Here is a 27,058-nt window from a genome sequence, read left to right on the forward strand (position 1 = left end):
CATATATTGATTGATTTTTACTGGACTTTTTCTTTTATTCAGAGCACCTTTCAGTTGGCCATCAACATAATCATTTTACCGACATAGTCAATTATATTGTCATACATTTACGCGCAGCAAGGTTTTAACCAGTTTGTTTGCATTCATTTTAACCAAGAAAACAAAAAAACTTTAACTAAGCAGCCAGAACGCTTCAGCACATTTTTTTCCATCTGAGAATATATTTTTTTTGTTGCTAACTCTCCCTTTAACTCTCATTATCTTCCGCAGGTAACCCCTCCCTCCCTCTTTCCCTCACCCCCCCCCCCCCGTCCCTTCACATCCATCCTCCCATAAACCATCCAGGTTTTCTTCCGGGAAAGCTCGGACGCGCTGCAGGAATGCCTGCAAGAGCGACCATTGTTTTTGTTTTGTTTTTTTGTCCGTAACTGAGAAAGAATTAAAAAAAGAGGGCGTCCATCAGAAGAGGAAGAAGAATAAGGAGGAGGAGCAGCAGGGAATCCAGCTGCTGCAGCTATGGCCGCCAAAGAGATCACCGTTTTTGGCTTCGCGAGTGTGAACAAGGACATCACAGGTGGGTCTTCTGGTTCCCGAACCATCCCTCCCGCCCTCCTTCTCCTCCTCTGCCTCGCTGCGGGCTGAATCGGGGCATCGTCCGCGCCCCCTTCTCCTCTCCTCCGAACACACGCAGTTTGTTTCGCGTGACATCTTTTTTTTTGTATGCATGTGCAGATGCATGCGGGGAGGAAACGTGTAACATAACACACAGGTTGATTGTAAATAACCTCTGCACGGGAAAGGGGGGGGGGGCTGGGTGCTCAGATAATGTGGCAGCGATTTATTAGATTTCCAGCTCATTAAAAGCCTTTAAAGTGTGTCATTTTCGTTTTTTATGCCATCTAGTGTGTGAAAAAAGGAGGGAGGGGGTACTCTAAGGCAGATGTTCAATGCAGTTTGTCAGCAATAATACCTGAGCAAGGCCAAAGTGTTTCCAATACTCTGCTATCTTGGTGCCATTTTCACAATTGTTGTATCCTCGTGAGCACAAACATGCCGGCTAGTGCTGGTGCTGTTTTAATTACTCCTAATGGCTCTCAGAGTCTCACTGTGATGATTGAATCAAGCATCACTTCATTCAAATCATCCTCTTGGCAAATTGGGGTTGGCCGCTCCTGAGTGTGGTAGAACCCCGAGACCTCCTGTAGGCTGGCGCAAGGTCGTCGAAGGTGTCTAATGGTTGTCGGTTGAATATTTTTGTCAGAAATTACCCCGAAAGGCATCACGGTGTACTGGTGGTTTGCACATCTGCTTCACAATCGAGAGGAACCTCAGCTCAGTTTGCATACTGCTACATTTCAAAAACATGAATGTTTGCTTCACTCATTCATTAGGGTGACGGTGTACCCCTCTTCTTGTCCCAAAGTCAGCGGGATAGACCCCAGCTCACTTGTAATGAGGTGCCATAGGAATTGGATAAATGGTTCACTGGAAGCACACACAATTAAATACACTTGCATAGACCGCGGGTCGTCAAATGTGCTGTGAAATCTGGTTTTACTGGATGATCAGCCAACTCAATGATTGTATCGTCACAACGAGGGAATGTTTATACCGTGAATGTTGTTGAGTTTCCTCTTAAGCTTTAAAATAATTACAATAACTGTTTCCAAAAGCTTACAAAAGCAAATCACCAGATGATTAATCAGCGGTGCATTTTAAAAGCAAATTGGTAATTTTTTCAGACAGTTTAAACCCTGTGAATTGAATTCTGAGATTTGTTTGTGGAGATAAATGCTGAAAACATGCAAAGAGTGATAATTAGTTCTGAAGTTATTGCGATAAACTGCTTGCCAACAGTTCAGTTTATGCGCTAATCTAGCTAGCTATGCTTACACTGCGAAAATGCTTCTTCCGTGGATGCCAAAATTTACAGAACCATGTCACCACATACATTTCTTGAATTACTGGATGTACTTAGTGATATCCAAGCTTGTGCTTGTTTCTAATACAAAACCTTGTGGATATATATAACTATATCCACAGAAAATGTGTACTCAAATGCTACAGTTAGCATGTGAGCTAACTGATGGCTAGGGCCTCTCGTCATTCCACGGAAAGCCCCACAATGACGAAATGGGATATATATTCCAACCCTTCGAGGCTTTAAGTGGAGATATTTTTGCAACTCAAGCGTGCGGGCATGCGAAGGCATGCGAAAGATGCATGGAATTTGATTGACATTTGACCGTTGAGCAGGGCATGGTTTCTGCGCATTCAAGCAAACAGGACCACATTTGAAAGTGGAGAGGCTTTATTTTTAACGATTGCACTGATGAAAACTACTTTTTCAGCCCACACTCTACAAACGTGAGTGTGAACTGTGTAGCACACATGAGCCAAGGTGAATTTAATCGTAGCAAAATTCTTGTTAAATTGGTGTGTGGAACGATGCATGTGGCACACAGCACCAAATGTAGACACTGCAAAGTCGAGATTTTGTGAATGAGTTTGGGAAGTAGAAAACATTCGTGACACCTTCCTGTCTCTTTCATTCACAGACAGTATCAGGAAGATCATTGAGAAATCAACCATTAAGTTCATTTGCGGAATTAAGACTGACACCAAGACCGGTAAAACAGAAGACCGGATTCTGGTAAGTTTCAAGGCTTCTTATTTAGTAGTAGTAGTAGTGTGACATCATAGCCACTGCCCAGTTTTCCACATCAAACTAAAAAAAATCAATACCACGCAGAACATCTCATTTCTCATTTTGACAGCTTTTACAACTTTTTTCCAACAGCATTCCTGATCGTATTGTACTGACCAGCTCTGTGAAAAAGGGAATTTTGTTGACCACACTAAAAGAGTAGGGTAGGAGGGTCCTTGGATGTCATTGTGGAGGCACAAGGGGGGCTAAGAAGTCCATGGCGTTTGATTCCAGGCGACTTTCATCTGAGAAATATGGGGCAAAGATGTAAGAGCTCTTTTTTTTTTGTTTGTTTGCTGGAATAAAGTAGGGCCAGTTTATCTAAATTCAATCTGGGGCAATCGGCTCCCCCACTAGGAACTTGGAATGGACGGAAAGGATGAAGACATTGGCTTTGCATCAATTGCTGCCTTGACTCATGCGTAGGATTCAGATCAAGATTTATCCAGCGTTCAGTCGTTTTTGGTTTTTGGACTTAAAACCTACAGTAGCCCCTGTTTCCCTTTCCTGTCAACCCCAATAGGCCAATGAGCTTTTTATCCTGGTCGGAGCGGGTCTGACTTTTGGCAGCTTATGCTGCTCTGTGGATGTTTTAATGATTTGACTTTTGGCAAGAGAAGGCAGTTAAAGATTTCTTTTTTCTTTTTTTTTTCGTGCATATGCAGCCTTTGATTTCCACACGCTTTGATATGACTTCCAATAATCTTCCTCCAAAGCACCTTTCATTTACCACTCTCTCTTTAGAAGCGGAAGCCTGAGTTATGTCACCCCTGCTGGGCACCCCCGTAGTAGATTTTTCGAGCTCGATCTGAGCTTGATCCGTCACACTGGTTTAGGGACTTTTAAATGCACTTCAGTGTCATGTTCGTAATCCACAGGAACATCGGGTGGGTGGATGAGAGTGCGAAGTTAGATGAGTCAAAACGTACTGGAGGTTACCATGTGTGCTTTGCGCTCCGCCACATGAAAGACTGTCCACGATTGAAGAGTTGAGAAGAATTCAGTTCTGTTGAAGTAGTTGCGCTCGTAATGATGCCCCACCACCCCACCCTCCTGCTGCGTCAGCGCGCTTCACATCCGTTTACTCTTAACTATGCCTCCAACTGCCGACTCATTACTGTAATGTGATACAATCTGGCTTTATCGACTCAGTCTATCTATCGAGCGTCCTTCTCCTGTGCATGTTTTGGAAGACTCCTTGCTCGCCACAGAAGAAGCTGCCAGGTGGTGGCTGTCACAACCACATGCCAAGCTCCCGCGATGGCATCATACTAAGTGTCATTGCTAGTCATGGAATAACCTCTGGAGTTTGAATTTTTTTTGACAATTTAGCAAAAGCACAGAGGAAAATATGAACATGCCCTCGAGGGAGGTGGATGACTTGAGTACCCAGACGTTGAAGCGATTCATCACCTTACACACAAGATAGACAAATAGGTCTTGACAAGGACCCTAAATTGGTTGAAATCAAAACAACTGACCTAAACAAAAAAAAAGAACAGCAATAAAAAATGGCAATCTGCTTACCGGTAATGTTTCTTTTGTGCAATATGAATGAAGCAGCAAAATGCAGTCCTTGTTATGTCATGACTCACCTGTTTTCTGGGTTTGGTCATGTGACGCTCGCACGCTGAGCTCTTAGGCCCCCTAAAATGGTGATAAATGAGTACATTTTGCTGCTTTAATTCATATTCCACAAACTTAATATGAAACACAATGCAGTGTTTGGACTAGTAAACAACTAATTTTAAGGAAAATATTTGACTTGACTTCCCTAGTAAGACACGGGTTTGTGAGACTTTTTTTTTTTTGTGGGCCAATTAATGATAGACATGCCTACCAGAGTTATTTTGTTCAGAAGTATTTGTGTGAAAGCATAGTTTCTGTTTTTCATTGGTAATGGAGAAAACACAAGGAGAGTCTTTGGTCTCGAGGGAGTGTTTCAGCCGGGCCTTCAGAGTGTATGAAGTAAATGATTGGGAGCGACGGGGCAGAAGATGTGAGCAAGAGTAGCAGAGGGCAGTGCTCTTTGCTGCTGGTGGAGAGCATCAACCTGCCAAAAACGAACCTCTTTGGCTCCGTCTGAGATGCTTACCTGACTTTTAGAGTTGTCACTGATGAACGAGAATGGATGTGTGCTCCATTTTTCTGGTGCTATGCTCAAGACAACTGGGAAGGCTCGGGTTGTTGGATTTGTCAAGTACTTTTTTACATGTACAGTAATCTTTGGACATTTTAGGGCCATCATTTTTTTCCCCATTTTGGTTCATTTTTGACAGTAAACATCTAAATCATGGGTGGAGTTTTCTTTCTTTTGGTATTCTTAAAGATGAACGCTGTTAGAAATGGGCATTTGCGCCGTTGTAGGTGTGAACACACCTACCCAGATTCCCAGCCAATGGATTTTGCTCCTCATGTTACCTTTAAAGTCAGCATGCAGGCTAGCGGGCACAGCCTTTGATATTAGGGAAGCAGAAATAGCAGTGCCATGGCCGAGGGTAGTGATTTAATAAATATTAAAAAAAGACGATAATAATCATCCGTTCACTGAATTGATTCCTGCAATGATTATGACTTTTTGGGGGGGGAAGGGGTTCTGGGAGGGTGGTATGATCTGAGATAATTTTTGTTACTCGTATCCCAAGGCATCACTGTATTCTAAGTTTTATGATTTGGTATTTTTTAGCAGCTGGAGTTAAACTAATCCAGCCGAACACATATTACGACTCAACTGCTGAAGAAATAATGTCTTCCCCCAAAGCGCGAATGTAAATGTGGTAGAAAGGTTGTGGTGGCTTGTCGAGCCCAAGGCCACTTTGTGCAGATATATGAGCCACTTTGACATTTGCTCTTGCTAGACATATCACACTAATGATACATCTTTTCTGAGAATGTGAGTCGAGACATCTCACCCCCCACCCCCCTTCCTATTGCCTGAATCTATGAAGCCGTCTCCCCAACACGGAGCTGCTTTTAGTCGGATCGATATGAGAACACGGAAAGAAAACAAGATAGGAGACTCATCCTTACTCTCTTGTATATTGTACAGATCATTGTTTCCGTCCTATCATAACCATTAAAACTTCCTTGTTTTCTGCTGGCTGGTGTGATTCAGCAGCAAAATATTCCACAACATGCATCGATATATATATTATTTTTGTCTCTCCTCAGGTGCTGGCAACGTGGCGTCTCTACTTCCTGGCGCCCAAGATTCCCGCCAAGGTACAGCGAGATACATTTCCAGCTAAATTAGCAATCTTCTCTAACTGAATGTTTGATAACAGGTTGAATCCACATTTAACTTTTTGGAGATCCGAGCATTGAATTCACACCCAGATCACCAGGTGATTTTTTTTGTTGTTGATTTTATATCTCTCTTGTCAAGGTAAACAAATTGTAAACGATAGTGTAATTTTTTTTGTGCAATCAATTTTTTTTTCTGCACAGGTCATTATCGACACCGACAAGTCCACCTGCTGCCTGAGGTTCGAGTCACGTGACCACCTCAACCACGTGGTCAGCCACATCAATCATGCGCTCTCACGGATATTCAACAACTCAGTATTTGCGTAAGAGTCACCAGCGTGCCAATGGACAACAGGATCGGCAAATGTCTCTGCCATCCACAACTTTACTCCTTTTGTGGGGGGGGGGGTTTACCTCTGCAGCCCGTCCATCTGTCATTCTGATAGCGACCTTTCAGAGGGCAGCAGGAAGTATTCGCCCACCTCGGAGACGTCGGTGGAAACCCAGCGGGCCTGTGGTAAAGAAAATAGCATTCACGCCCAAACACGTTAGCTAGGGTAATACGTTAGCTTGAAAAAGAAGTCAGTTTCATATACAGTACATGCTCCCTTCTCCTTAAGTATTATTGACCAGCATTTTGGGCCCTGGATGGATGGATAGCAACAGCACATTCACGCACACACAGAACCACCGAAACCCTCTTAATTATGTTCGCCAATCATAAGAGGAAGTCATCTTTCACACAATTAGTCTCACAGATGTTCTTTTTCGCACAACAAAAACAAAAAAAACTGAAAGACTTGCTGACGCACGTTTCCGCCCTTAGGAGGCTTTTCAGAAACCTACGCGGCACTGTGCGACTATAATGGCATCAGCTGCAAGGAGGAAGTGCAATGGGTAAGTAAGTGCTTTAAAATGTTTCACCACACCGGGAGGCTGCCGAGTAATGTCAGAGGTGGGGGAGTCGAGTCACATGACTTGACTCGAGTCATACTCTTGTTGCCAATTTTAGACCTTGAGATTTTGCTTCGCAAAACTTATGAAAGACTCGACTGAACCTGAACTACATGACGTTACAAGTCTTGCCTGTCTGTATTTTCGAGATCATGTAAACTCAATTTACATGATCTCGTGACGTGCACCCACTCAAAGCTGACAATAAAGCACTCTACTCTAACTTGGCAATGCCAACACGAATCCTACTTTTTTTCCCCTCTTTCTCATGCTTTCTCTTGATTTGCAAACAGAAGCTTGCTAACTGCACATCGCAATTGCACTGTAGAGCCGCTTATGGGGCAACTCATGGCTGATTCTGAAGTGTGTATTTTTAGCCAACTGAAATGCTGAAAAAACAATTTCACAGCCTCTGTTGTGTTTTACAATCTCCAGTATACAGTATCTCAACAGTTATTTTAATATATTGAGTTCTAAGAGGCTAATGTGCAAATGTAGGTTTGACTAGGCAAGATTGTACGACTTGAGTTTTGACTTAACGTAGGTCAGGATTTGACTGGATGGGAATGATTTCCGGGGAGTCGACTTGCTTGAGTTTTGCCTCGGTAATGTGGGACTTGCTTCAAAATTGAAGGTTAAGAAGTGAGACATACTTGTGTCTTACTGTACACATCTGTGACTTACCCCTGTCGTCTAGGACGTTGACACCATCTACCATTCCCAGGACAACCGTCAATTCAACCTGCTAGACTTTAGCCACCTTGAGAGCAGGTGAGGTGATGGAAAAACGCGCGTGCGCAAACACACCCACACACACACACACAAAACTGCTACCTTTTAAAAAGATAACCTAACGCTCTACAGTTGTCCTCCTGCAGGGATCTGGCGGTGATTGTAGCATCGGTGGCGTACAACACGTGGTTTACTAAGCTGTACTGCAAAGACCTGCGCTTGGCAAGTGAAAATTAATCAGCGGCCGCATCGTTTTGTTGTTTAGCAGGAAAGCTTGCGTGTTCATAATGCTTAATTGTGTTCAGGGCTCAGAGGTGACTGAGCAAGTCCTGCACACTGTCAGCAAATCATCCAGCCTGGAGGAGATCACGCTGGAGAACGCTGGGTTGAAATCGTAAGGAGGGGTGGGGGGGTCCTTTTATTTATTTATTTATTTATTTCCTAACCAGAGGATCGCTAACATCAATTTTAGAGCTGACCAATGAAAGAGGGTTCAGCTCAAGTGGAAACACCTTTTCGTGATCTCGGATTGAGCCTTAAATGTTGAGCAGAAAGAACTTTATTGTCATAGATAATAAAACTAAGGCTGTATTTTACATACTGTAGAGAAAGAGCAATAGATATATGGACACATGGATATATTTGACAATATTATTAATATTGTATTGTATATTCAGAAAAATCCTCCACATAGATAGATGTAGTATTTTTAAATTTAGAAATTGTCCCGTGCAGCATTTAAGTTGCCTTTCCCTACTTTGGATCAATACGCTGTGTTACAGAGACTTTCCACAGAAGATGTCCGCCGCTCTCTCAGAGAACCCCGCCGCTGCCATCCACTCACTCAACCTGGCCCACAACTCTCTGGACAACCAAGGTAGTCCAGCACGCGCAGATAAGTGGCCATTACTCTTGAAGAATAACCAGCAGCATGCTCACATCTTAACCTTTTATCCATCTTCACGGATGTCTAACGAGAATCAAATGTTTGACGAGCAAGAGGGCTTCTCCACTGGAACTTAATTTCAAGGGGGTGACGTTTCTCTGGAGGCTCTAGGGACCGTGTCTAAGTGTCCGTTAGCGAGACGCTCGAGCGCTAATTGGTCCTGATGAGCTGACTGCCACCACGCATGGATGCCTCGGCCACCAGCGTGTGACTGTGACTGTGAGTGCTAAAGTGAGAGCAAGTTGCCGAACAGGAAGCAACACTAGAAGACACAATGTTCAGAAATGCTTCGCGTATTTGTGGCTCACTATTCACAAATTCCTCTATTTGCGTTTGATTTTTGGGGGGGAAATCGATTCCCAGCTATTTTCTGCAAAACTCACCTATTTGCCGTTTTTGTGCTCTTTCCAAAGTGCCCAAAGACGCGATAAGAGTTTGCCAGAGTCCTGTCTAAATAGGAATTGGTGACTAGGAAGTAATTTGAAGTGATAAACCTTGACTTCGAGATATACTTTGCTTTCTGGGGGTGGAGCTAAGTTTAGCCTGTGTTGTTCATGGCAATTATGGAGAGTTCCGCCACATGTGAATGGTCACGTGCAATTGGGATGCGTTTTTTCTAAATTGAATCATCTCAAAGCCTTGACAGCATTTTTATGGTTAATATTATGAGTTTGAAAAGATTTTTGGGGGATCCTACTTTGCGGTATATTCACTTCTAATATAGTCAATTTAATAAATTGTCATTTGTGGCGCAGCTGGATCCAATTTACTTTTATGCTCTGATTTTTATTGATTTATGTTCGTATTTAACATTTAACTCTGTATTTGCAGGTGTGGCCAACCTGATCCAGCAAATGTGTCATCTCAGCAAGGGTCTCCGTCTCCTCAACCTCTCCAAGACCTCGCTGACCTCCAAAGGTTTGTGAAAAGCAAATCAAGAGATGAAAAATAACTACAGAGTTCTTTCCCCACCAAAACATTCTAATTATCTCCTATCATTGAACCCCCCTTTTCTCATTCTTGCTTGTTTAACCATCCAGGGGTGGTGTCGCTTTCTATGGCGCTGAACTCCAGTGACGAGTACTCCAACTCGCTTCTGCACCTGGACCTGAGCAAGAACCCCGGCGTCCTGTCTGGGGACGACGCCTCGGTCCGGAAACGCATTACATTTCTTGAATGTAGCCACTTTTCCTTGAAGCCTGGATCACATCTCTTTTCTTTCTGTGTTTGCAGAGCTTGTATCTCTTCTTGTCGCAGCCCAACTGCCTGGTGCATTTGGATCTGTCGGGCACAGATTGCTCTGTGGACTCAGTAAGTCTTTGACAATCAAAAGGTTTCCGAAGCGATGCGTCCATGTTCTGCTCGGGTTTAACCGTTCCCACTCTGTCTCTCGCAGCTATTCGGGGCTCTTCTGAGGGGCTGTTGCGCTGATCTCTCCTTTCTGAATCTTTCCAAAAATTCCTTCTCCCACAGGTTAGTCTTATCTTTCAGCTGTGCCTGAGCACAAAAGGTCGGAAAGCATAAAAGACACTTTGCAACTCTCTTTCAAGCTTCATCGAGCCGTCTTCCTATTCGCTATCCTCTCATTCTGCCATTGTCCTGCATCTCCACTTTGATGATTTTGATTTGTTTTATTTCGAATTTAATAACAGTGAAGCCCTGTTTCTGGTGGGGTACATCCAGACCCACCCGCAATATGTGAAAATCAATCCCATCCAGATCCATTAAATAAGAATAAAATAATGTTAGCCCTCACGCAAGTTTTTGTGCGAAAATGAAAAGAACAAATCAATTTAGGAAGAAAGGTGACCACAAGGTGGGCCACAAAAAATTATGTTGATCTTGAAAATGATCTTAATTGACTGACGAGAAATAACTGATACATCTCATATCACCATTTTATTTCACTACATTCTCTTTTATATTTTTCAATTCTGTATAGTGGTAGTTTTCTTTATTTAAAACGTAACAAACAAAATCTCTTTTTTAGGAGGTTGAAACGAATTAATTTCACTACACTTTATTTCAATGGGTATAACTGATTTGATGTCGAGTACGAGCATACCGAGTCACAATCTTGGTCACGGAATGAATTAAACTCTGAATCAAGGTACCGTTGTTTCGTAATTTTTTTTAGTAGCAATTCAGTGGAACAGCATGTTTGCTCTCCACGGATGCAGTTTGAGAGCTCTCGTAGTGTATGAATAATTAAGTGGGGCCGTCCGTCATTTGACCCCCACTTTTTGGCTTTGTATGCCATGTCTGTACTCTGTGCTCAGCATGTTAACAGCATCAACACTTGTCTGTGTGGCCACTCTCATCTCATCCATCCATCTCTCTTTCCCTTCTCCTGCTCTCGTTCTCTTTTTTATTTTTTTTGTACCTTTCAGAAAAGGGAAGGACACGTTGCCGTTGTTCCGTCAATTCTTCAGCTCCGCGTTCAGTCTCACCCACGTCAGCCTGGCCGGAATGAAACTGCCCCCTGATGTCCTCAGGTACTGCCTTCCATTTTCAAAATTCAAAGCTCACGCACAGACTCATTTTCAGACATAGGCAGTATTAAGCTTGACTTGGTTGTTTTTACTTCACACTTAATGGGTGGGAAAGCATCCAGGCACCCAATAATTGGTGTCGAAGGATCCCTTTCATGTTCCGAGATTATATTCCGGCTCTTCCTCCTGACTCCACAGGGCTCTCCTCATGGGCTTAACCTCCAACCCTCACATCAACGACCTTCATCTCGACATCAGCGGCTGTGAAGTGAGTTTGTGTCCAAAGGACACATCACCAAATACGAATGCCACCTCACTATGTTGACAACTTCACAGAGCAATCAAGTACTGTACTGTATGTGTCATTTATCGGGAGCTAACAATGTAAAATAATTCTAATTAGTGAATCCAACAACACTGAATGCGGCTCTGCTTAGTTGGTTTTACAATTGGGCAACTTTCAGCCTCAGTTCATTCACTTTGTCCGTCGGCATTACGATTTTTTTGAATGTTAGCCTGCTTTTTAGAACACCTAGAGGATGATTTCATTACGTACATCTGTGGGCCTGATAATTGATGTATAGTTGCTCCATGTACAGCACTTTGTGTGCAGCGATGGCTGTTTGAAAGTGCTCTATAAATACATTTGAGTTGAGTTGAGTATAATGTGAGATTATAAATTAAGTTTGTTCGTTTGGAAGAAATTGTATTTGTTTGCTGTAAACGCATAGAAGGATCTGTGCGTTATTAAATTGTGCAATCTTTTTATTATCCGTTACTCTTGCTCTCTGTCAATATATACCACATGTATGTCTGTGTTTGTTTGATTGTAAAAGATACTTTAAAGATTTTAAATTTTAAAAAAAGCACTGTGGCGTATTTAAGTAGGGTATTTCTATATCACAGATTTGATTTCACTTACTGTGGGGGTTGGTCTGGTATGTAAGCCCCGCAATGGAGGAGTGATTCCAGTATACAGGTCAATTCCGCTGCAGGTCACTTCCATTTTAGGGTAATGCCGTTGCGTTGCGGCTCACTGTTGTTGTGCTGTGGCGTTTGCACTTGTTGTGACCTTTCTCAACCACCGAACTCCACAGGTCAGGACTTTTAAAGTGCACACACATACACTCATTGTCACATATACAGACCTGTAGGAAATGCTGTTGGCCACCTCAAGTGGACAAAAATTATATCTCCATCTCATGTCCAGATTGTATTGGTATTATGCTTCAAATAATAAAATGAATACATGGTCTGTCAGGAGGTTAGTCTTAAACCCCAACTGTGAACAAGGGATAGCCTTACTCCCACAGAGAACCGGAATCCAATGAACGATGTGCTTGTCTCTCTTTTCCTCCCATCCCCCAGCTTCGATGTGCAGGAGCTGCTGTCCTCCAGGAGCTCTTCCCCAGAGTCTCTTCCATCGGCACGTTGGACATCTCAGACAATGGTACGACGACACGGGGTGACATATCCAACCCATCTCGTCCCACACTCACCCTGACCTTGCCTGTTTTTGTCGAGTTTATCCCCGGGCGACTTTTGAGCTGTTCTCGTGTCGACAGGTTTGGATGCAGACTTGCTCACGGTGCTGCCCGCCCTCTCTCGGCACCCGTCGCTGAAACACCTTCATCTCGGCAAGAACTTCAACATCAAAAACAGGTGATTTGCGTCGCGACTTTAACATGGTTATTTGCGTCTCGGGTCGAGCCGATGCTTGCAAAAAATATATACATACTCTGAGCGCAGCCTGTGCCAGCTGGAATTAACAGCACTGTTGACTCTACTTCACTTTTTATACGCCGCCAGCTTCTCACTCACTATGCAGCTGCAGCTGCAGCGAAAATTGCAATAATTAGACTTGGCTCATCCGGTCTCTGTCTTCTCGTCTCTACATCTGCAGGGTTCTGGATGAAGTCCTGCAGAAGTTGGTGCAGCTCATACAAGAGGAGGAATGTGTAAGTGAGGGCAGGATGACCCATCCAAATGGACACTAGATATCATTTTATGATGACTAAGATTGGCGTTCAGCCGATAGAACGCCTTCATTCTGCAAATGCCTGAATTTGAATATTCAGATTCATGCACCCAAAGAAAAAGGTAAGCGGTTGTTGTGCAATAAAAAGCATGTATCTCCAAAAGCTCTTTTGGAATCGCCTTTTGCGGGTCTTAATATGCCCGCAAAGCACACATTTTGGCAAGTGCATGTATCTTGGTGGAAATGTCTGTATTTGATGGAACCAGCAAGGAGCTGCTCTTATGGAACGATCATGACAGCTTGAATTCTTGAAAGTATGTGCACACTAAAAATAAAGACAATTTAGATGATAGTACATTCATCATGACACCCCCCCCCCCAAACACATACACACACCCTTACCCCCAATTCACTTAGTAGCACCCCATTGTTTCATCAATTGACACGAAATTGGGTGGCCATCTAACCGTGGTTGGTGTACTGAGAGACAGAGGGAAAAAAATCCTCCTCACATCACATTCCTCTGGAATATAATTGATTGCTGTCACCCGTTTGCACTGCGTTGCACCATCTCTGTATCACTATACACACATGTATAGTCAATAATTCACACATACTGCATATCAAGTCACACCGAAACATGCTTCCGATTCCTCTTCAGGCCCTGCAGACCCTGTCGCTGACCGACTCCCGCCTCCGTTCCCGGGGCACGGTGCTGGTCAACGCCCTGGGGAGCAACACCTGTCTGAGGAAAGTGGACCTGAGTGGCAATAACATGGACGACATCGGTGCCAAGATGCTGAGCAAAGCCCTGCAGATCAACACCACTCTCCGGTAACCATGTGAAGTCCATTAAAGGTGGGGAAGGGCGGGCTGGGGGGGCACATGTGTTTTCACGCAGCGGTTAGACGGGGTGGAAAAAGTAGATGATTTGGGGGCAAGTGTTCACCATGTGCATGCTCACTGCAGGAGCGTGACATGGGATCGCAACAATACCTCCGCAGGAGGATTTCTCGACGTGGCCAGAGCACTCGAACAGTAAGAGCATAAGAATGTCTTTTGTCTGTTTTTATTAATCGGTTTTGGATGGTTTAAATTCTTTCATATACTGGAGAGACACACCATTTGGAAGAAACTACATTTTAAATCACTCAATTGCAATTATTTCCTGCATTATTATTGTTGTTGACCCGCATTTTTGCAAGTAGTTATTCCATCAAATGTATTTTTGTCATTTGTGCAGCAAGACTTGCGGTACAAATGGAGCCCAAGTTGAAATTAGCAACACGAGCCTGACAAATTGATGCTCTCCACATTGCTATCTTAAAATGTTCAGCCGTTGCCTCAGGCCAAGTAGGACATGTTTGGAGAGGGTATTACTCACTCTCAAGCACAGGCTGGATATTATGGGCTGGCCTTGTCCAGAGGGGATATTGAACTTAACTAACCCGCAAATATGGAGGCAGCCGCGGATAAGTGGTTACCATGCGTGGCTGAATCAACTCATTCCCACTTCTCTCCCCTCTTCAGTAATTTCACCCTGCAGTACATGCCTCTCCCCCTGAGCGACATCAGCCAGGCATACCGCAGCGCCCCCGAGAGGACGGAGCAAGCACTTACCAAGGTCGGTGCTGTATTTTATTTTTTTTATTCACGTTTGTTTTTCTATTTTTGTATTTTTTTGGACGGGGGTTACGAGTGCCTATTTCCTGACTTTATGCATAGATCCAGAGGGCTTTGGTGAGGAACAACCAGACTCAGCGTTTCTCCCAGCGTCAGGCTCTTCGGCTGCATCAAGGCCTGGTCACCAGCACCGCAGAGCAGGTAGTTCTGGTGTTTAGCATTGGTTTTATTTCAAAGTATATCAAAAAATCAGATTATACCCCAAAAAATGTGTTAGAAGGCTAACAAAAATAACAAATATCTGGGTAAAAAAAGACCTACTGGTAAGTCTGACAAAAATACCACAAAAACAGACAATTATCTGACAAAAATTCAGCAAACAAAACATCGACATTAATCTTACAAAATTCTGACCCCGAAAATATATTTTTTAAAAATGACAAAAAAACAAGTACAAATCTGACAAAGTTACAAGCGATGAATGAATGACCACAATTTTTTTCACAAAAGAAGATACAAATTTAGCCCCCCACAAAATAAATAAATAAATTGCCAAATAATCTAAATGCTGACCAAAAGTACTGCACAAACCTGACAAAAATTGAGAAACTAAAACCAGTCAAAAACCTTTGTGTGCCTGTATGTCTGTGTTTCCAAGGTAATGGAGCGTCTATGCGCACGCGTTCAGCAGCAAGTGTGCCTGCTGCGAGGCATCGGCGAGGCAGATGACATTCATGCAGCCAAACAAGTGCTAAAGGAGGCCAGGAATTCCCGCGCGGTGAGCCTTGTGAAGTTCGCCACGAGACTTGTCACGTGTGGCAAAAAACTAAACAAAACTGAAAGCACGGTTTCTTTTTGCATGCTCCAAGCTGTACCCCTCCCTGTGCGAGCTGGCCCACGTACTCTCCGTGGACGGGCCAGTGCGCCAGCGTTTGGACTCGCTGGCCGGCGAGCTTGCCAAAGCCGCAGACAAGGAGCTTCAGGTAGATTTATTTTTTGTTTTTGTGCTTGTTGGCCCCAAGGAACAATGTTAAAGTTAGTTTCATTTAGACATGTATAAGTTTGTTTCTCCGTGACACAAATCCCAATTATGCCAAAAATCATAATTGACTTCATCCACCTTAAGTTACTCAGAGAGGCTTGCTCCTGTGCAGGTGATCGTTGATTCGATGGTGTCTCTCTGCCGTGAGCTCTGTCCCTTATCATCTGCCGCGGCGGAGCGACTGACCCCCCCGCTCTCGTCCGTCTCGGATCGCGTGTCCGTACCTCGTGCCGCCATCCGCACCGCCCTAATGGAAAGAGCAGCGCAGGATGTCCACCGAGCCTTAGAGTAAGTCTTCCATATGGATGTTGTATGTTGATTAAAACAGGTAGACCGTATTTATTCATTTGAGAACTATTTAACTGACTAGAATTTACTTCTAGCATTTTTTTTACAGCTCAATTGAAATGTTGATGAACGTTTTGACACACATTTACACAAGTTTGTCCTCTTTTTAGGAAAGTCCATCATCAATTTTCTGTATTGTTTTTAGGAGAATGTAATATCAACAGCTTGTCTTCTTTTTTAGAAAGTTCAACATCCATAGTTTGTCTTCGTTTTTTTTTTTTTAATAGGAAATTGCAATACCTCTACTTGTTTTTATTTTTATCTACAATTGTATGCATCAGTAGCCTGTAGTTGGTCATCTACTTCGGAAAATACACCAATAGTTTGTCTTGTTTTCTCAAGAATAAATATCACTCCACTTGGCTTTCATTTCAAACAAAATATAACTCACTTGCTTTCACTCGTACTCCTCTCACTCGTTCTCCTTCTTTATCTTCTGCAGAGAAGTCAAACTGTCTGTTGTCTCCTATCTGACCAACTCCATCGTGGACCAAATCCTGCAGGAACTCTATGCCACCCACAAGACGTTGGTAAATACAATGGTGTCGAAGTTCATGTTCCCGTGTGCCTTGAGCGTGTCAAAAATCCATCCTGAGAAATCCATCCTCTCCATCCCAGACCTGCCAGATGTCTCATCTCAAACGCCGGGATGGGTCATGCGAAGATGGAACAGGCTGGAGGTTCTACAGACACAGAGACTCTCTTGACATCACCGAGGAGGAGCTCGGCACCAGTATAGTAAGTGAGGGTACGCTGTGAGGAGAACCATAGGGATCTAGTTCTGCCCTGTAACTCAAAAAATACCCAACTTTGTGCAAAATGCAAGGTACATCCTGGGATAGTTGCCAGCCAACTGCAGGCGACATGGAATCATTTTTTATTTCATTTTTAAGTTTGCAGATTTCACTTAAAAGTTGGTTATACACAGCCGACAAAATATAGCTAAAAACAGATTTTGTCTCTTTAGAGGTGTTCCTCAGGGGTCAATCTTCAGCACCCCCCAAACCCCCTTTTTTCCTCACTTTAATCAGTACGGTAACTTTTCTGCAAAGCTCCTAGTGTCTGCTAACAATCAAACTGTATACTTTAAAGGCTTCAAACATCTCTGTATTTGTCAGGGCTCAGGTGTCATTTGTCATCTTCATTTTATATCTAGCTCTCCTTGAAGTTTGTGTAGAACATTGCTGCAACAGAAAAAAAGGTTTTAAAAGCAGCTTTGTTTTTTATTTTTTTTAACTCCCACTGACAAAAGAAACCCCTTTTACCCCGGGTTGTCTTTGTATGCTTTGGTCTAGACACCATGTTTCTTTCTCCAGTCTTTCAGCATCCTTCTCTCTTCCAGGACACAATAGCCATTAAGAAGCGCAGCTCGAGAACAAGACGAATACGACCCGTCTCCACCAGGCTGAGTGAGTCGTACCACACTTCCTGCCTCGACTTCTCTTTTTCCCGTCAGACCTCCGAACCCCCCTGCAGTGACACAAATTGCTCCATTAGCGTACTTTCTGATGAGTCCATTATTCCTTTTCGCGGTACTGCCGTCTGAAAGATGACTCAGTTTTTTTTCAGCGGCGGCCAAGCTGTAATGGACGTTTGGAGGAATAGCCCTTGTTGAACTGTTACGGGCAGCATGATGTGCTAGTGGATTACATGTCTGCGTCACAGTCAGACGTTATGGGTTTGAGTCTTGGTTCTTCTGTGTGGTGTATGCATGTTCTCCCCATGCTTTGTTGATGCGAGTCTGAATGCCTGTTTGTCTGTATGTGCAGGCGACCATTCCAGGGTGCACCCATCTACAAAGTATATTGTCTTGGCCCCGCAGGTCTCTGTGATGACTCCAGTTCCTCGCCGCCCCCTTCCATCCTGTCCTACTCCACGCCGCTGTCCCGCTCAGCCTCCTGGGAGGGTCTCTCTGAATTGCCCACGCAAGGTCTGCCTCTCCACCACGTGACCAGGGTCCGCCCGAGACCTCCACGCAGGCACAAAGGAGGTTACCTACCAGCTGAGACGGTTAGGGCCCTTTCACTCTGACTACTTCCTCTGTCAATCCAGCCACTTGTAGGAAACCTTAATGCTAGAGGTGGTAAAAGTACTCACACTCTGTACTTTAGTAGAGGTATAGCTATAGTATGTGTGTAGAAAAAGAAAAGAAGGTAGAAGTACAGTGTACCCCTGCATATTCTCATTTCAGCATTCCTAAATTTGCCAAATTACACATTGTTTTTATTTTTTAAACCTATTCTGTTTTTATTTTTTAAACCTATTCTGTTTTGTTCGTTGAAAAGCTGATCTGCCAGCTAATTTGATGCTGAGGCTAATGCAATTACAGTACACTGGTGCCTTGAATTCAGCGTGACCCAAAACTGTCTCTCAGCCATTTTTTTGCTTTGACTTACACAGCACTTGTCAAAAAAAGAGACATCAAGTCAAGGCTTCACTGTGTCGGCAAAGCAAAATTTATGACTTTTGACCCTGCAGAAAGTCGTAAGTCCAGCTATCTGTTATAAAATATTTGGCATCATAGTAAAAAGTTGTCAGAAAACTAGATACTCCATACTGCCCCAAGTACAACAATGAATTACACGTACTGTTCTTTGTTACTTTCCATGACAACACTAATGCACGATCGTTCTCTCTACTTGGGGTAATCTATACGAATTTGATGGCTGCACTTGGCTCATGTCATCTTTCTGGAGATGGCAATCCATTTCTTTGATTACATTAATAAAAAGAACCTACTGTAAGCGAAGTAACCCTTAAGCATATTTTATGTGTTACTTTTCTGTGTGATCAGCATTGTAGTGAAAATGGAGGAATTAGCCCGCTGGATGACGGACTGCCAGATTTCTATACTAAAAGAGTCCTACCAGATAGGTAAGTGCTTTCTTATTCCCATTGTTAAAATTTCATAAATCGCTACTCAGTGCAGTTTTTATCATTCCTTGAACTCAGCACTGAGGTTTGATTTATCCAATGTGCCCTGAATGCATCATTGAAGAGTGTTTTTGAAACATTTTGGGACATTAGCTTCTTAAATACCTAAATACCCTTAAATACCTTTGCTCTCATTTGGTCCTTGAATGCACCAGTAAAGTCTGTTTTTGAAACATATGGCCATGTCATAAGTTGTTTTTTATTAAATACGTAATTTTGAATAATTCTGCCCCACAATAAAATGCGTAAAGAATTGCGCTTGTATTTTGTTCAGGGGTACTTGAATACACCCGTGAACCTTGGGAGACATTTGCCGATTGAACATTTTATTTCAAAGAAATCTTCAACAATATAAAATGTGCATTTCCTTCTTGGAATCATGCATCATCAATGCAGTGAGTTTCACAGATAAGCAGAAACATTGAGCTTCTTTAAATACATAAATACAACCATAAGTACAATAATAAATACATAAATAAATACAGACCACATGAGGCTCAAGAAGAAATCTTTGTTCAATTCTTAAGGCAGAAATGTTTAGAAGAAGAAGAAGAAAATGCGCATACGCTTTGGGAAAAAATCTGCATCGGAATATAAAACGACAAAGTATGAGGAGGAATTTAACGAGATTAACCATTGTGTATGGAGAGTTGTTGCCTAGCAACAGCCAAACAGCAGAAGGACAAATGGAAAAAAAACGCGTGCTGTTGGATTCAACGAGGTCTCGACGGAGTTGACAGAGGACGCGTGGCGTGATTGTGCCAGAGAGGACCGAGTTTGTCTGAAACGCCAACTCTGACCATCTTCTTCTTCTCCTCCAGTCAACTCTCCTCTCTGCACAACACGCACTCACTGAGGAGGAAGAAAAGGAGGAACGTGCTCGCCATCTTTGGTTTCCGCAGAAACCGCAACCAGACGTTGTCCAACCAGGAGTCCGATGCTGACTTTTATAGCGATCACACCGTTGCTCGGGCATCAGCAGGGTTTGTAATCCTAAATGTATTAAAAGCCCCTTTCACTTGCCGGTACCTCTGTAAAAGTCACTTCACTTATGCATGAAAGGACTTTTAAGTAATATTGTTGATTTCACCGACCGAGCATTCTCACCCTACAGTCTTGCTTTATGTTGAGAGGGAAGAAATTTCATCTGTGCTGTATACATACAGCACATTTGACAATAAAGTTGTATTCAATTCAATTCAGTTCAATGTAAAAATGCGGGTAATGTAGCTGTTCACATAGCTGCCTTTTGTGTGATCTCAGTTCTGTTTGATGCTCCATTCACAATGAATCTTGTCCTTCTTTTAGTTATTAAAATCTTAGACGACGCCACCAAAATACCATCTGCTCCGCATCTTCGAGTGGCCTATAATGGTTCTTGGTGGTTCTTTTGAGGACACTCGGCAGCCGTTAATCACCCAAATATCCCCAACAAATATGTGCCTCATCTCGCTAAATATACCAAACGATTTATGGTGTACACAGGCGTGAGGACACAGATGTCGATAACAGCAGGCAGTTTGCATTCTCTGTGCCAGAAAATGACTACAGTCAACCCCATCCATCTATCTTTTTTGGGTGGGGGCGGTTGGGGATGGCCAAGGTACTGACATCAGGAGTTGGAGTTCCAATGGGAGCATTTGGATGTGTTCGACTGTTTGTCTCAGCAGTACTGCTAATTGTTCATGCTCCTGTGGTCTTTTTTTTTTTTCTTTAGGCCGGCCACAGAGAACGTGTACACACTCCTCCAGCCCCCGAGGTCTGCCGCCAGGGTGGGCTCTCCCGGAAACGGACCCGATGGGAAAACTACTCTGGCTTTGAGTCCGCCATCGCCATTGCCAGGCTTTCCGCAATCAGGGATGGGAGGGAGCAAACACCCCTTTTACTCCCCCACTGAGGTACAGTCGCAACCAAGTCAAAGATTTGCATGAAACTACTAATAACGTGTCCGGTTGTCATAGCACTGTGACTTTTTAAACACCCCCTTTACGCTGCTTGTCAAAAGTACTTGTCAAAGCTAGCTTTTCCCAAATGCTTCTACGAAACAGGTGTAGGAAAGCGAGTGGGCAATTTTACATCATAGACATAGTACAATCCTCTTTCACACTGTCAATGAAAGCCGTCTTATTCTGAGCTTTTTCACAATAGTAGGTTTAAGGAGAAAAGAGAGGAGAAGCGGCAGTAAAACAGGCTACTCAGATGGGGGCGGGGCAGGGAAAAGAAATAGTTGGAGACTAGGTTTGCTGGAACCAAATGTAAGATTGTAAAACTTTTAGCCTTGTCTACTTGGGTATTATAGTGTTGGCTGAAGACAGATGTCGTAATTGTTGAGTCTCTGACAGTGTCTTTGAGTTGCAGCTGTATCTTACCATTTTGTTTTTCTCTCCCAATCCAAATGTAATTGTCTTCCTCCATAAGGTGGTTTCTGCACTGCTCACCATGAGCATCCTGGCGGGTAGCTAGATTTGCATGCAAGAAAAGAACCTTTCTTTCTTTCTACAGCACTCCGAAAAGGACGCAGTGCCCGAGCACCCGCTGATGGAAGCCGACAAGTACTGGGCGGACGACAGGCAGAGGACCACCGAGGTGCTGCAGGCCGAGGACATGTGGATGGACAACAGGCCGGGCGAGCGGCACGCAGAGCGGCGGCGCTCGGATGAGAAGCCGGGAGAGGCGTGGACCGCCGACAGACACACAGACCGCCAAATTGACAGACAATGGACAGCGGAAAGACACACGCAGTGGCAGATCGATCGGAAGATGGAGAGACAGCGGCTAGGCGGCAGGCAGATCGACCGCTCGTGGTCGGAAGGCAAGCAAACGGACGTACAGTTGGACAGCCAGTGGACGGAAAGGAGTGTGTGGAAGGCGGACAGACAAGTCCAGGCGCTTCATTTCACTCAAAGGCCTTTGCCACCGTACCCCTCGGACAGGACGCCCTCGCCCAAACAAGAAGTGAGCGCGGAGCTGGACATACAAGGAGAGAGACGCATCAATCCTGATGCTTGCGTAGAAGGGTGGAGGAGCGGCTATGCCGGGCGACCAATCTCCTGCGTGGCAAAACCTGAACCCCCGCCGCAAAGTAGCAAACCCAACTTATCCAAACTGAGGCAAAGGCATCGACTGGAGAGCTCCGACACGCTACCTGGTAAGAAAACGTGACAATTATTTGACATTTTTCCAGGGAAATCCAAGTACCAACCCTGTCAGCGGGACTCCGCCTGTCTGTCAGGTTGCTGCAAAAAAAAAAAACGAACTGTCACTGGTTCTTGTTTGTTATAGTTGCAACTTGGTTGAAATAATTCATGCCTGTGAGTATTGCTATAATTGTCGATTTACTGCCAACTACACGCACCTCATATCGAAGCCCTCAATAAGCACCACTAAGATTTATATTTACAGGTATTTCTGATTTGTGTGAAAATCCTTGGGGTGAGGGAACACAAAATACAACACTGACTGTTCCTCTGTTGCTGCAGAAGAGGATGCCGATGGAGAAAGCGATCCAGTCAAGTTGGACAAGAAGGACCAGGAAAAAAGAAGAGATTCGGAGGGTCAACCGCCGCCGATTCCAGAAAAGGTGTGAGGCAGTGACGACAGATATTCTTTTGGTTTGCTCGCCAATTTACTTGCTCTTCTCATCGGGTTTCAACAGCCAAAGACGTCATACGTGACTTTCATGAAAGACCCGGCTCCGGAGAGGAGCTTGCCCCCTCCACCTTTGCCCCCGCCGTTTGGCAGATCTGTGCACGGGCTGCCTGACAGAGCTGCTAGTCAAGGTCGGTGAAAACGAAACGACTCTTGTTGGAATTTCAGCCTCACAGTCTCCTTTTAAATGTCGTTCTTGTTATTTTCGCACAGCCGCTTAAAAGCGCAGAGGGACAAATAGGTGACAGTCACAATGACAGCTTTGTCAATGTTGTCGACTTAGAAATAGCCTATATCCCACGGTGCTCGACGCAGGCTGTGGTGAAAATGACATCCTGTCGTGGAATGACAAAAATAAATGCGATTCACTGGCCCTTGTACTCTAATTCTCAGAGCGAATACTTAAAAATAATCATCAAACATTGACAAGATACACGGCCTGCATCAGATGGCTTAGGCAAAAAAAAAAAAAAGCTTGACAGTGTTATGTTGCTCATCTGTTTAGGACACAAGTTTCATTTGAGGAAATTCCCAAGTAGAAGTTCGACTTGGAATTGTGAAGGTTTCCTTATGGGTCACTGAGACTTTTTCTCATGTCCTCAGGACTGATCGTGTAAATTGCATTTGATCGATATCATGTAAAATAGATCAGATTATTATTATTTATTGGGGTTTCTTTACGTGTTTGTAAGTGTGAATGTTTTTGGGGTTTATGTGTGCCCTGCGATTGGCTGGCAACCATTTCTGGGTGTACCCCGCCGACTGCCCAAAGACTGCTGGGATAGATCTGGGTTGCTTGCAGGAAAGCTGTGTCAGGATTGACAATAGGCATCAGAACAAAACTTCATGAAATAAAGGCGGGTGGACCAGTGGTTAGCGCGTTGACCTCACAGTGCAGAAGTCGTGTATTCGATTCTGGCTCCGGCCTCCTTGTGTGGAGTTTGCATGTTCTCTCTGGACCTGCGTGGGTTTTCTCCAGGTAGTCCTGTTTCCTCCCACATACCAAAAACATGAAGCTCAGACTGATTGAACACTCAGAATTGTCCCGAGGTGTGTGAGCGCGGATGGTTGAATGACTAATTATTAATATATACTTGTATATTAATTTTGTTTTCTGTTGCAATTAAAAACAGCATTAAAAAGCATGAAATTAGATCTGAAACTACCTCCAGAAAACCTGTCCTAGATAGAGGAGTGGTGCGAGACTGCCAAGCATTTTCTTGTCTATGAAATCTAATGTCAATGGAGTATGTTGTCAAACTTGATCATTTTGAAGAATCGCCATGACAGCGGGAGTGCGAAAGCCCCATTCATCAGATTAACATTTTTTTCAAGCTTTAATATGGGCCAGTTTGATCCGTGACAAAGGGGTTTGCAGTGAATGAATCACTCAAGTGTGCTTGGATGAGTTTGGTGTGAAACAACCTAACAGTGCCATCCGATGATTTGGTGTCACTCACTCAGGCGAAGAAGGATTGCGACCTCAGGCACCCGTCAAGCCCCAGAGGAACAGAAAAGCCATGTCGTGCGACGCAGGTATCGCCGAAGGATGTCGTTAAAAAGTCTCTATGTCAACGTTACCGTATGTGCAGACCATTTTGTATATTGCTAACACATGCCCCGTATCTCCTTCATGTCCTCGGTCAACTCAGGCACGGACAGGGACAGCCCCGATAGCATTGAGAAGCCCCCAAATCGCAAACCCCCTGAGAAAAAGCCTAGAATGCCTCAAAACAGAAATAAGTCACTGGACTTGTCTGGTACATGTCTGCTTTTTATATACAGTATGTGTACGCATGTGTCTGTGTGTGACTGTGCAAGCATGCAACATTGTTCGCGAGGTGTTTCTCCTCTGTTGTAGTGCCCGTGTTGAGATTTCCACGATTTAAAAATGTAACCACCGATTTCTAACTCAGTAACGCTCTTTGCAAAGTTCGAAAAATTAACCGCCGACACCTGATTTAGCGATCAACACAAAATTGGGTGGATGTGGAATTGAACAGGAAGTCGGCCATTTTGGTTATGAGGCAGCCATTTCCCCCTCGGTAATGCCCCCTTACAAATTTAGAAGGAACAAAAATAGCCACCCACAACAGATTGAAATATCAAACAACAAATTTGGTGGCCAAAAATCTATCATAACAAAATTCAAGAAAAAGCCTCAAGGAGCCACGCTCGAAATTGAACCATAGGTCAGCCATTTTGGTTTGTAATGGCCATGTTGAGCAAATTACAGAGCTTGTACTCCTACTTGGGAAATCGCCCTGGGCAGATGTTATCATGCTTTTTTTTTCCCTGTCTTGCCTTAATGTGAGAAGAGCGAAGTTTGATGATCAATTCAATGATTCACCTTGAAATGATTATTTTATTTACAATAACATTTTAATGTAATTAATTTAACACCCACCATGGTTTTTAGCACAACTTTACATGGCCGTGTGATGAACTGGATTTATTATATTTGACATGAAAGCATCTTATTATTTGTTTGTCTTTCACAGACAGTTTCAACACAGCACCCGGTCACAGCGAGCTGGTGTGATGTCACAGCAGGGCGGATAACACACACACATTCACACACATTATTCTGCTCCACTCATTTAACAGTGTTTGCCTCTAGAGAAGACCCCCTCAAATCTTTATCATCGACCCCGATCCCGACTCGTGGCTTGTAAAATGCTTTTTTTTTTTTTAAGTAATAATAGAATGTGATTTCTACATCTGCAGTGCCCGCCAACACAGCCGACTGCCTTGAACACGACTTGAGGATTTATATCTGAAAGGTGACATTATATTTTATAGAGAGAGAAAAATCAATATGGTGGATGAGTACTCCCACTAAACCTCAAACACACTGTATGAATGAATGTACGAATAAATATGGAATGGGTAAACTGCTTTTGCCGAACCGTATTTGTACTTTGCTTTGGAATTGTACTCCCCTTTTTTTTAACTCATTATTTTTTGCTTATTAGTTGTGTCCATTCATCCAACTACAGGAACATTTGTGACTCTGCTGTCTTACTAGCTGCCAAAGGCACGCCATGGACTTGAGGTCAGGCTCCCCAATACCAAACCCATCCTTAATTGCTGAATTGTAAGTGTTTTTTTCAAATGATTGAGATATATCTTTCAATTCCACTCAGTCAGCTTGTGTTACTTTTCTCTCTCTGTGATGTTGGTTTCTCTTTTCCTCATGTTACAACTATTATTTGCGATAAAAAACTTTTCCAGTGAAAATAGATGTGTGTCTGTGTGCGTGTGTGTGTGTGTGTGTATGGTTAAATAAGATGATATTAACGTTTTTGTAATCAGCAAAAATTACCATTTAAAAAAAAAATATTATGACATAATATAAGCTGAACATCATGACATTTAAACGTTCCCCACCTCAAAATAGTGGTTGTTAGTTTAATGCTAACAAACAATGCAAAACGCCAACAATGGGCCAAGGAATAGCATCGGAGTCACTGTGTTGTGACCCTTTCAGGAATGGATATTTGAACACAAACTGTGGAGCAACACATGTAAACAGACAATATACCAATACTCACACAAAAAAAATAACAAATATTACTGCAGCCTATTGAGGGGTCCTTGAAACTCTTCTTCGTGGAATTTTCCCGGCGCCCAGATTTCCTAAGGGGCCCAATTCAGACATAGCAGTACAAAGTCTCATGAATTGACGTAACAGAAGTTCCAAATAGTATTTAATTATTTACTTTCCATTTAATTTTGTCATTTCGGTATGTTTTGAAAAAAAAGTGCACACATATGGGCTCCATATTCTCTACTCGTACTATTTATTCAAGACTTTGCCACATCAAAGTGCAAATTGCCCCATTATCTGCCATTAGTCCACCGGCCTTGATGAAAACCAAAAGGTCCATTTTGAGCCTCTAAAGACTTAAGCGCTCACAAGCGTGTTCTGTGTAAAGCGCGGCCGCTTTGATTTTCACCATCCTAGGTGGATGCTATTTATACGCCTCAGTAATAATGTCAGCCCTCCTGCCCCACCCGCCACCCTTCCTGTGTTGGCATGGCGACAGCATTTCCCACCACAAGATAGAGAAAATGGAACAGCAGGGGGCGACTGAGCATTACGACTAGACGGAGGCAGGTGCTGGACACGCAGACACATTCATACACAACTGCAGCCTTCCTGGTTGTCATGGGCAACCGTTGCCCTGACCTTTTCTCCATTTCTGCTGTAATGAGTCAAAAATAAGATTGACAATACACATGGGTTTCAAACGGGGGTGAGAATTCAGCATTGGGGTTTCCAGAGAGGATTGTGGTTTCAAGTTAGGCTTTACAATATGGTATAGGGTTACAAATTAATCAAGACAGAGTCGGGGGTTAGAGCAAGGGTTCGTGATCCAAATTTGGGTTTCAAGACAGAATTGAT

At 43.5% G+C, this 27,058-nt stretch overlaps 1 protein-coding gene across 5 annotated transcripts; it reads left to right on the forward strand.

Annotated features, from left to right (window-relative positions):
* The first annotated feature begins 320 nt into the window (after positions 1-320).
* On the forward strand, positions 321-25,747 carry LOC147202824 (capping protein, Arp2/3 and myosin-I linker protein 3-like). Of its 5 annotated transcripts, none has more exons than XR_015101350.1 (41): positions 321-574; positions 2,559-2,653; positions 5,879-5,929; positions 5,992-6,051; positions 6,155-6,276; positions 6,376-6,470; positions 6,780-6,850; positions 7,605-7,678; positions 7,786-7,861; positions 7,945-8,033; positions 8,422-8,516; positions 9,417-9,503; positions 9,626-9,735; positions 9,819-9,896; positions 9,982-10,058; positions 10,976-11,080; positions 11,276-11,345; positions 12,446-12,527; positions 12,643-12,739; positions 12,981-13,035; positions 13,717-13,889; positions 14,025-14,093; positions 14,586-14,679; positions 14,781-14,879; positions 15,337-15,456; positions 15,548-15,661; positions 15,833-16,008; positions 16,511-16,598; positions 16,687-16,806; positions 17,411-17,477; positions 17,891-18,078; positions 18,863-18,942; positions 19,824-19,985; positions 20,720-20,900; positions 21,505-22,150; positions 22,482-22,582; positions 22,658-22,781; positions 24,115-24,186; positions 24,303-24,410; positions 25,152-25,433; positions 25,650-25,747. XR_015101350.1 is itself a non-coding variant. In XM_086115298.1 (40 exons), the coding sequence occupies exons 1-40, from the start codon at positions 517-519 to the stop codon at positions 25,190-25,192; spliced, it is 4,470 nt and encodes a 1,489-aa protein (XP_085971424.1). In that variant the 5' UTR covers positions 321-516; the 3' UTR covers positions 25,193-25,563. The 5 variants fall into 5 exon arrangements, 3 of the variants coding, with proteins under 3 accessions (XP_085971424.1, XP_085971425.1, XP_085971426.1); XR_015101351.1 differs by having other exon boundaries at positions 25,679-25,747; XM_086115298.1 differs by lacking the exon at positions 25,650-25,747 and having other exon boundaries at positions 25,152-25,563.
* Positions 25,748-27,058: the final 1,311 nt, after the last annotated feature.

The sequence above is a fragment of the Hippocampus guttulatus genome, chromosome 7 (genome assembly GCF_054856545.1).
Source record: "Hippocampus guttulatus isolate MCC_2025c chromosome 7, RoL_Hgut_1.0, whole genome shotgun sequence".
NCBI classification, from domain to species: Eukaryota; Metazoa; Chordata; class Actinopteri; order Syngnathiformes; family Syngnathidae; genus Hippocampus; species Hippocampus guttulatus.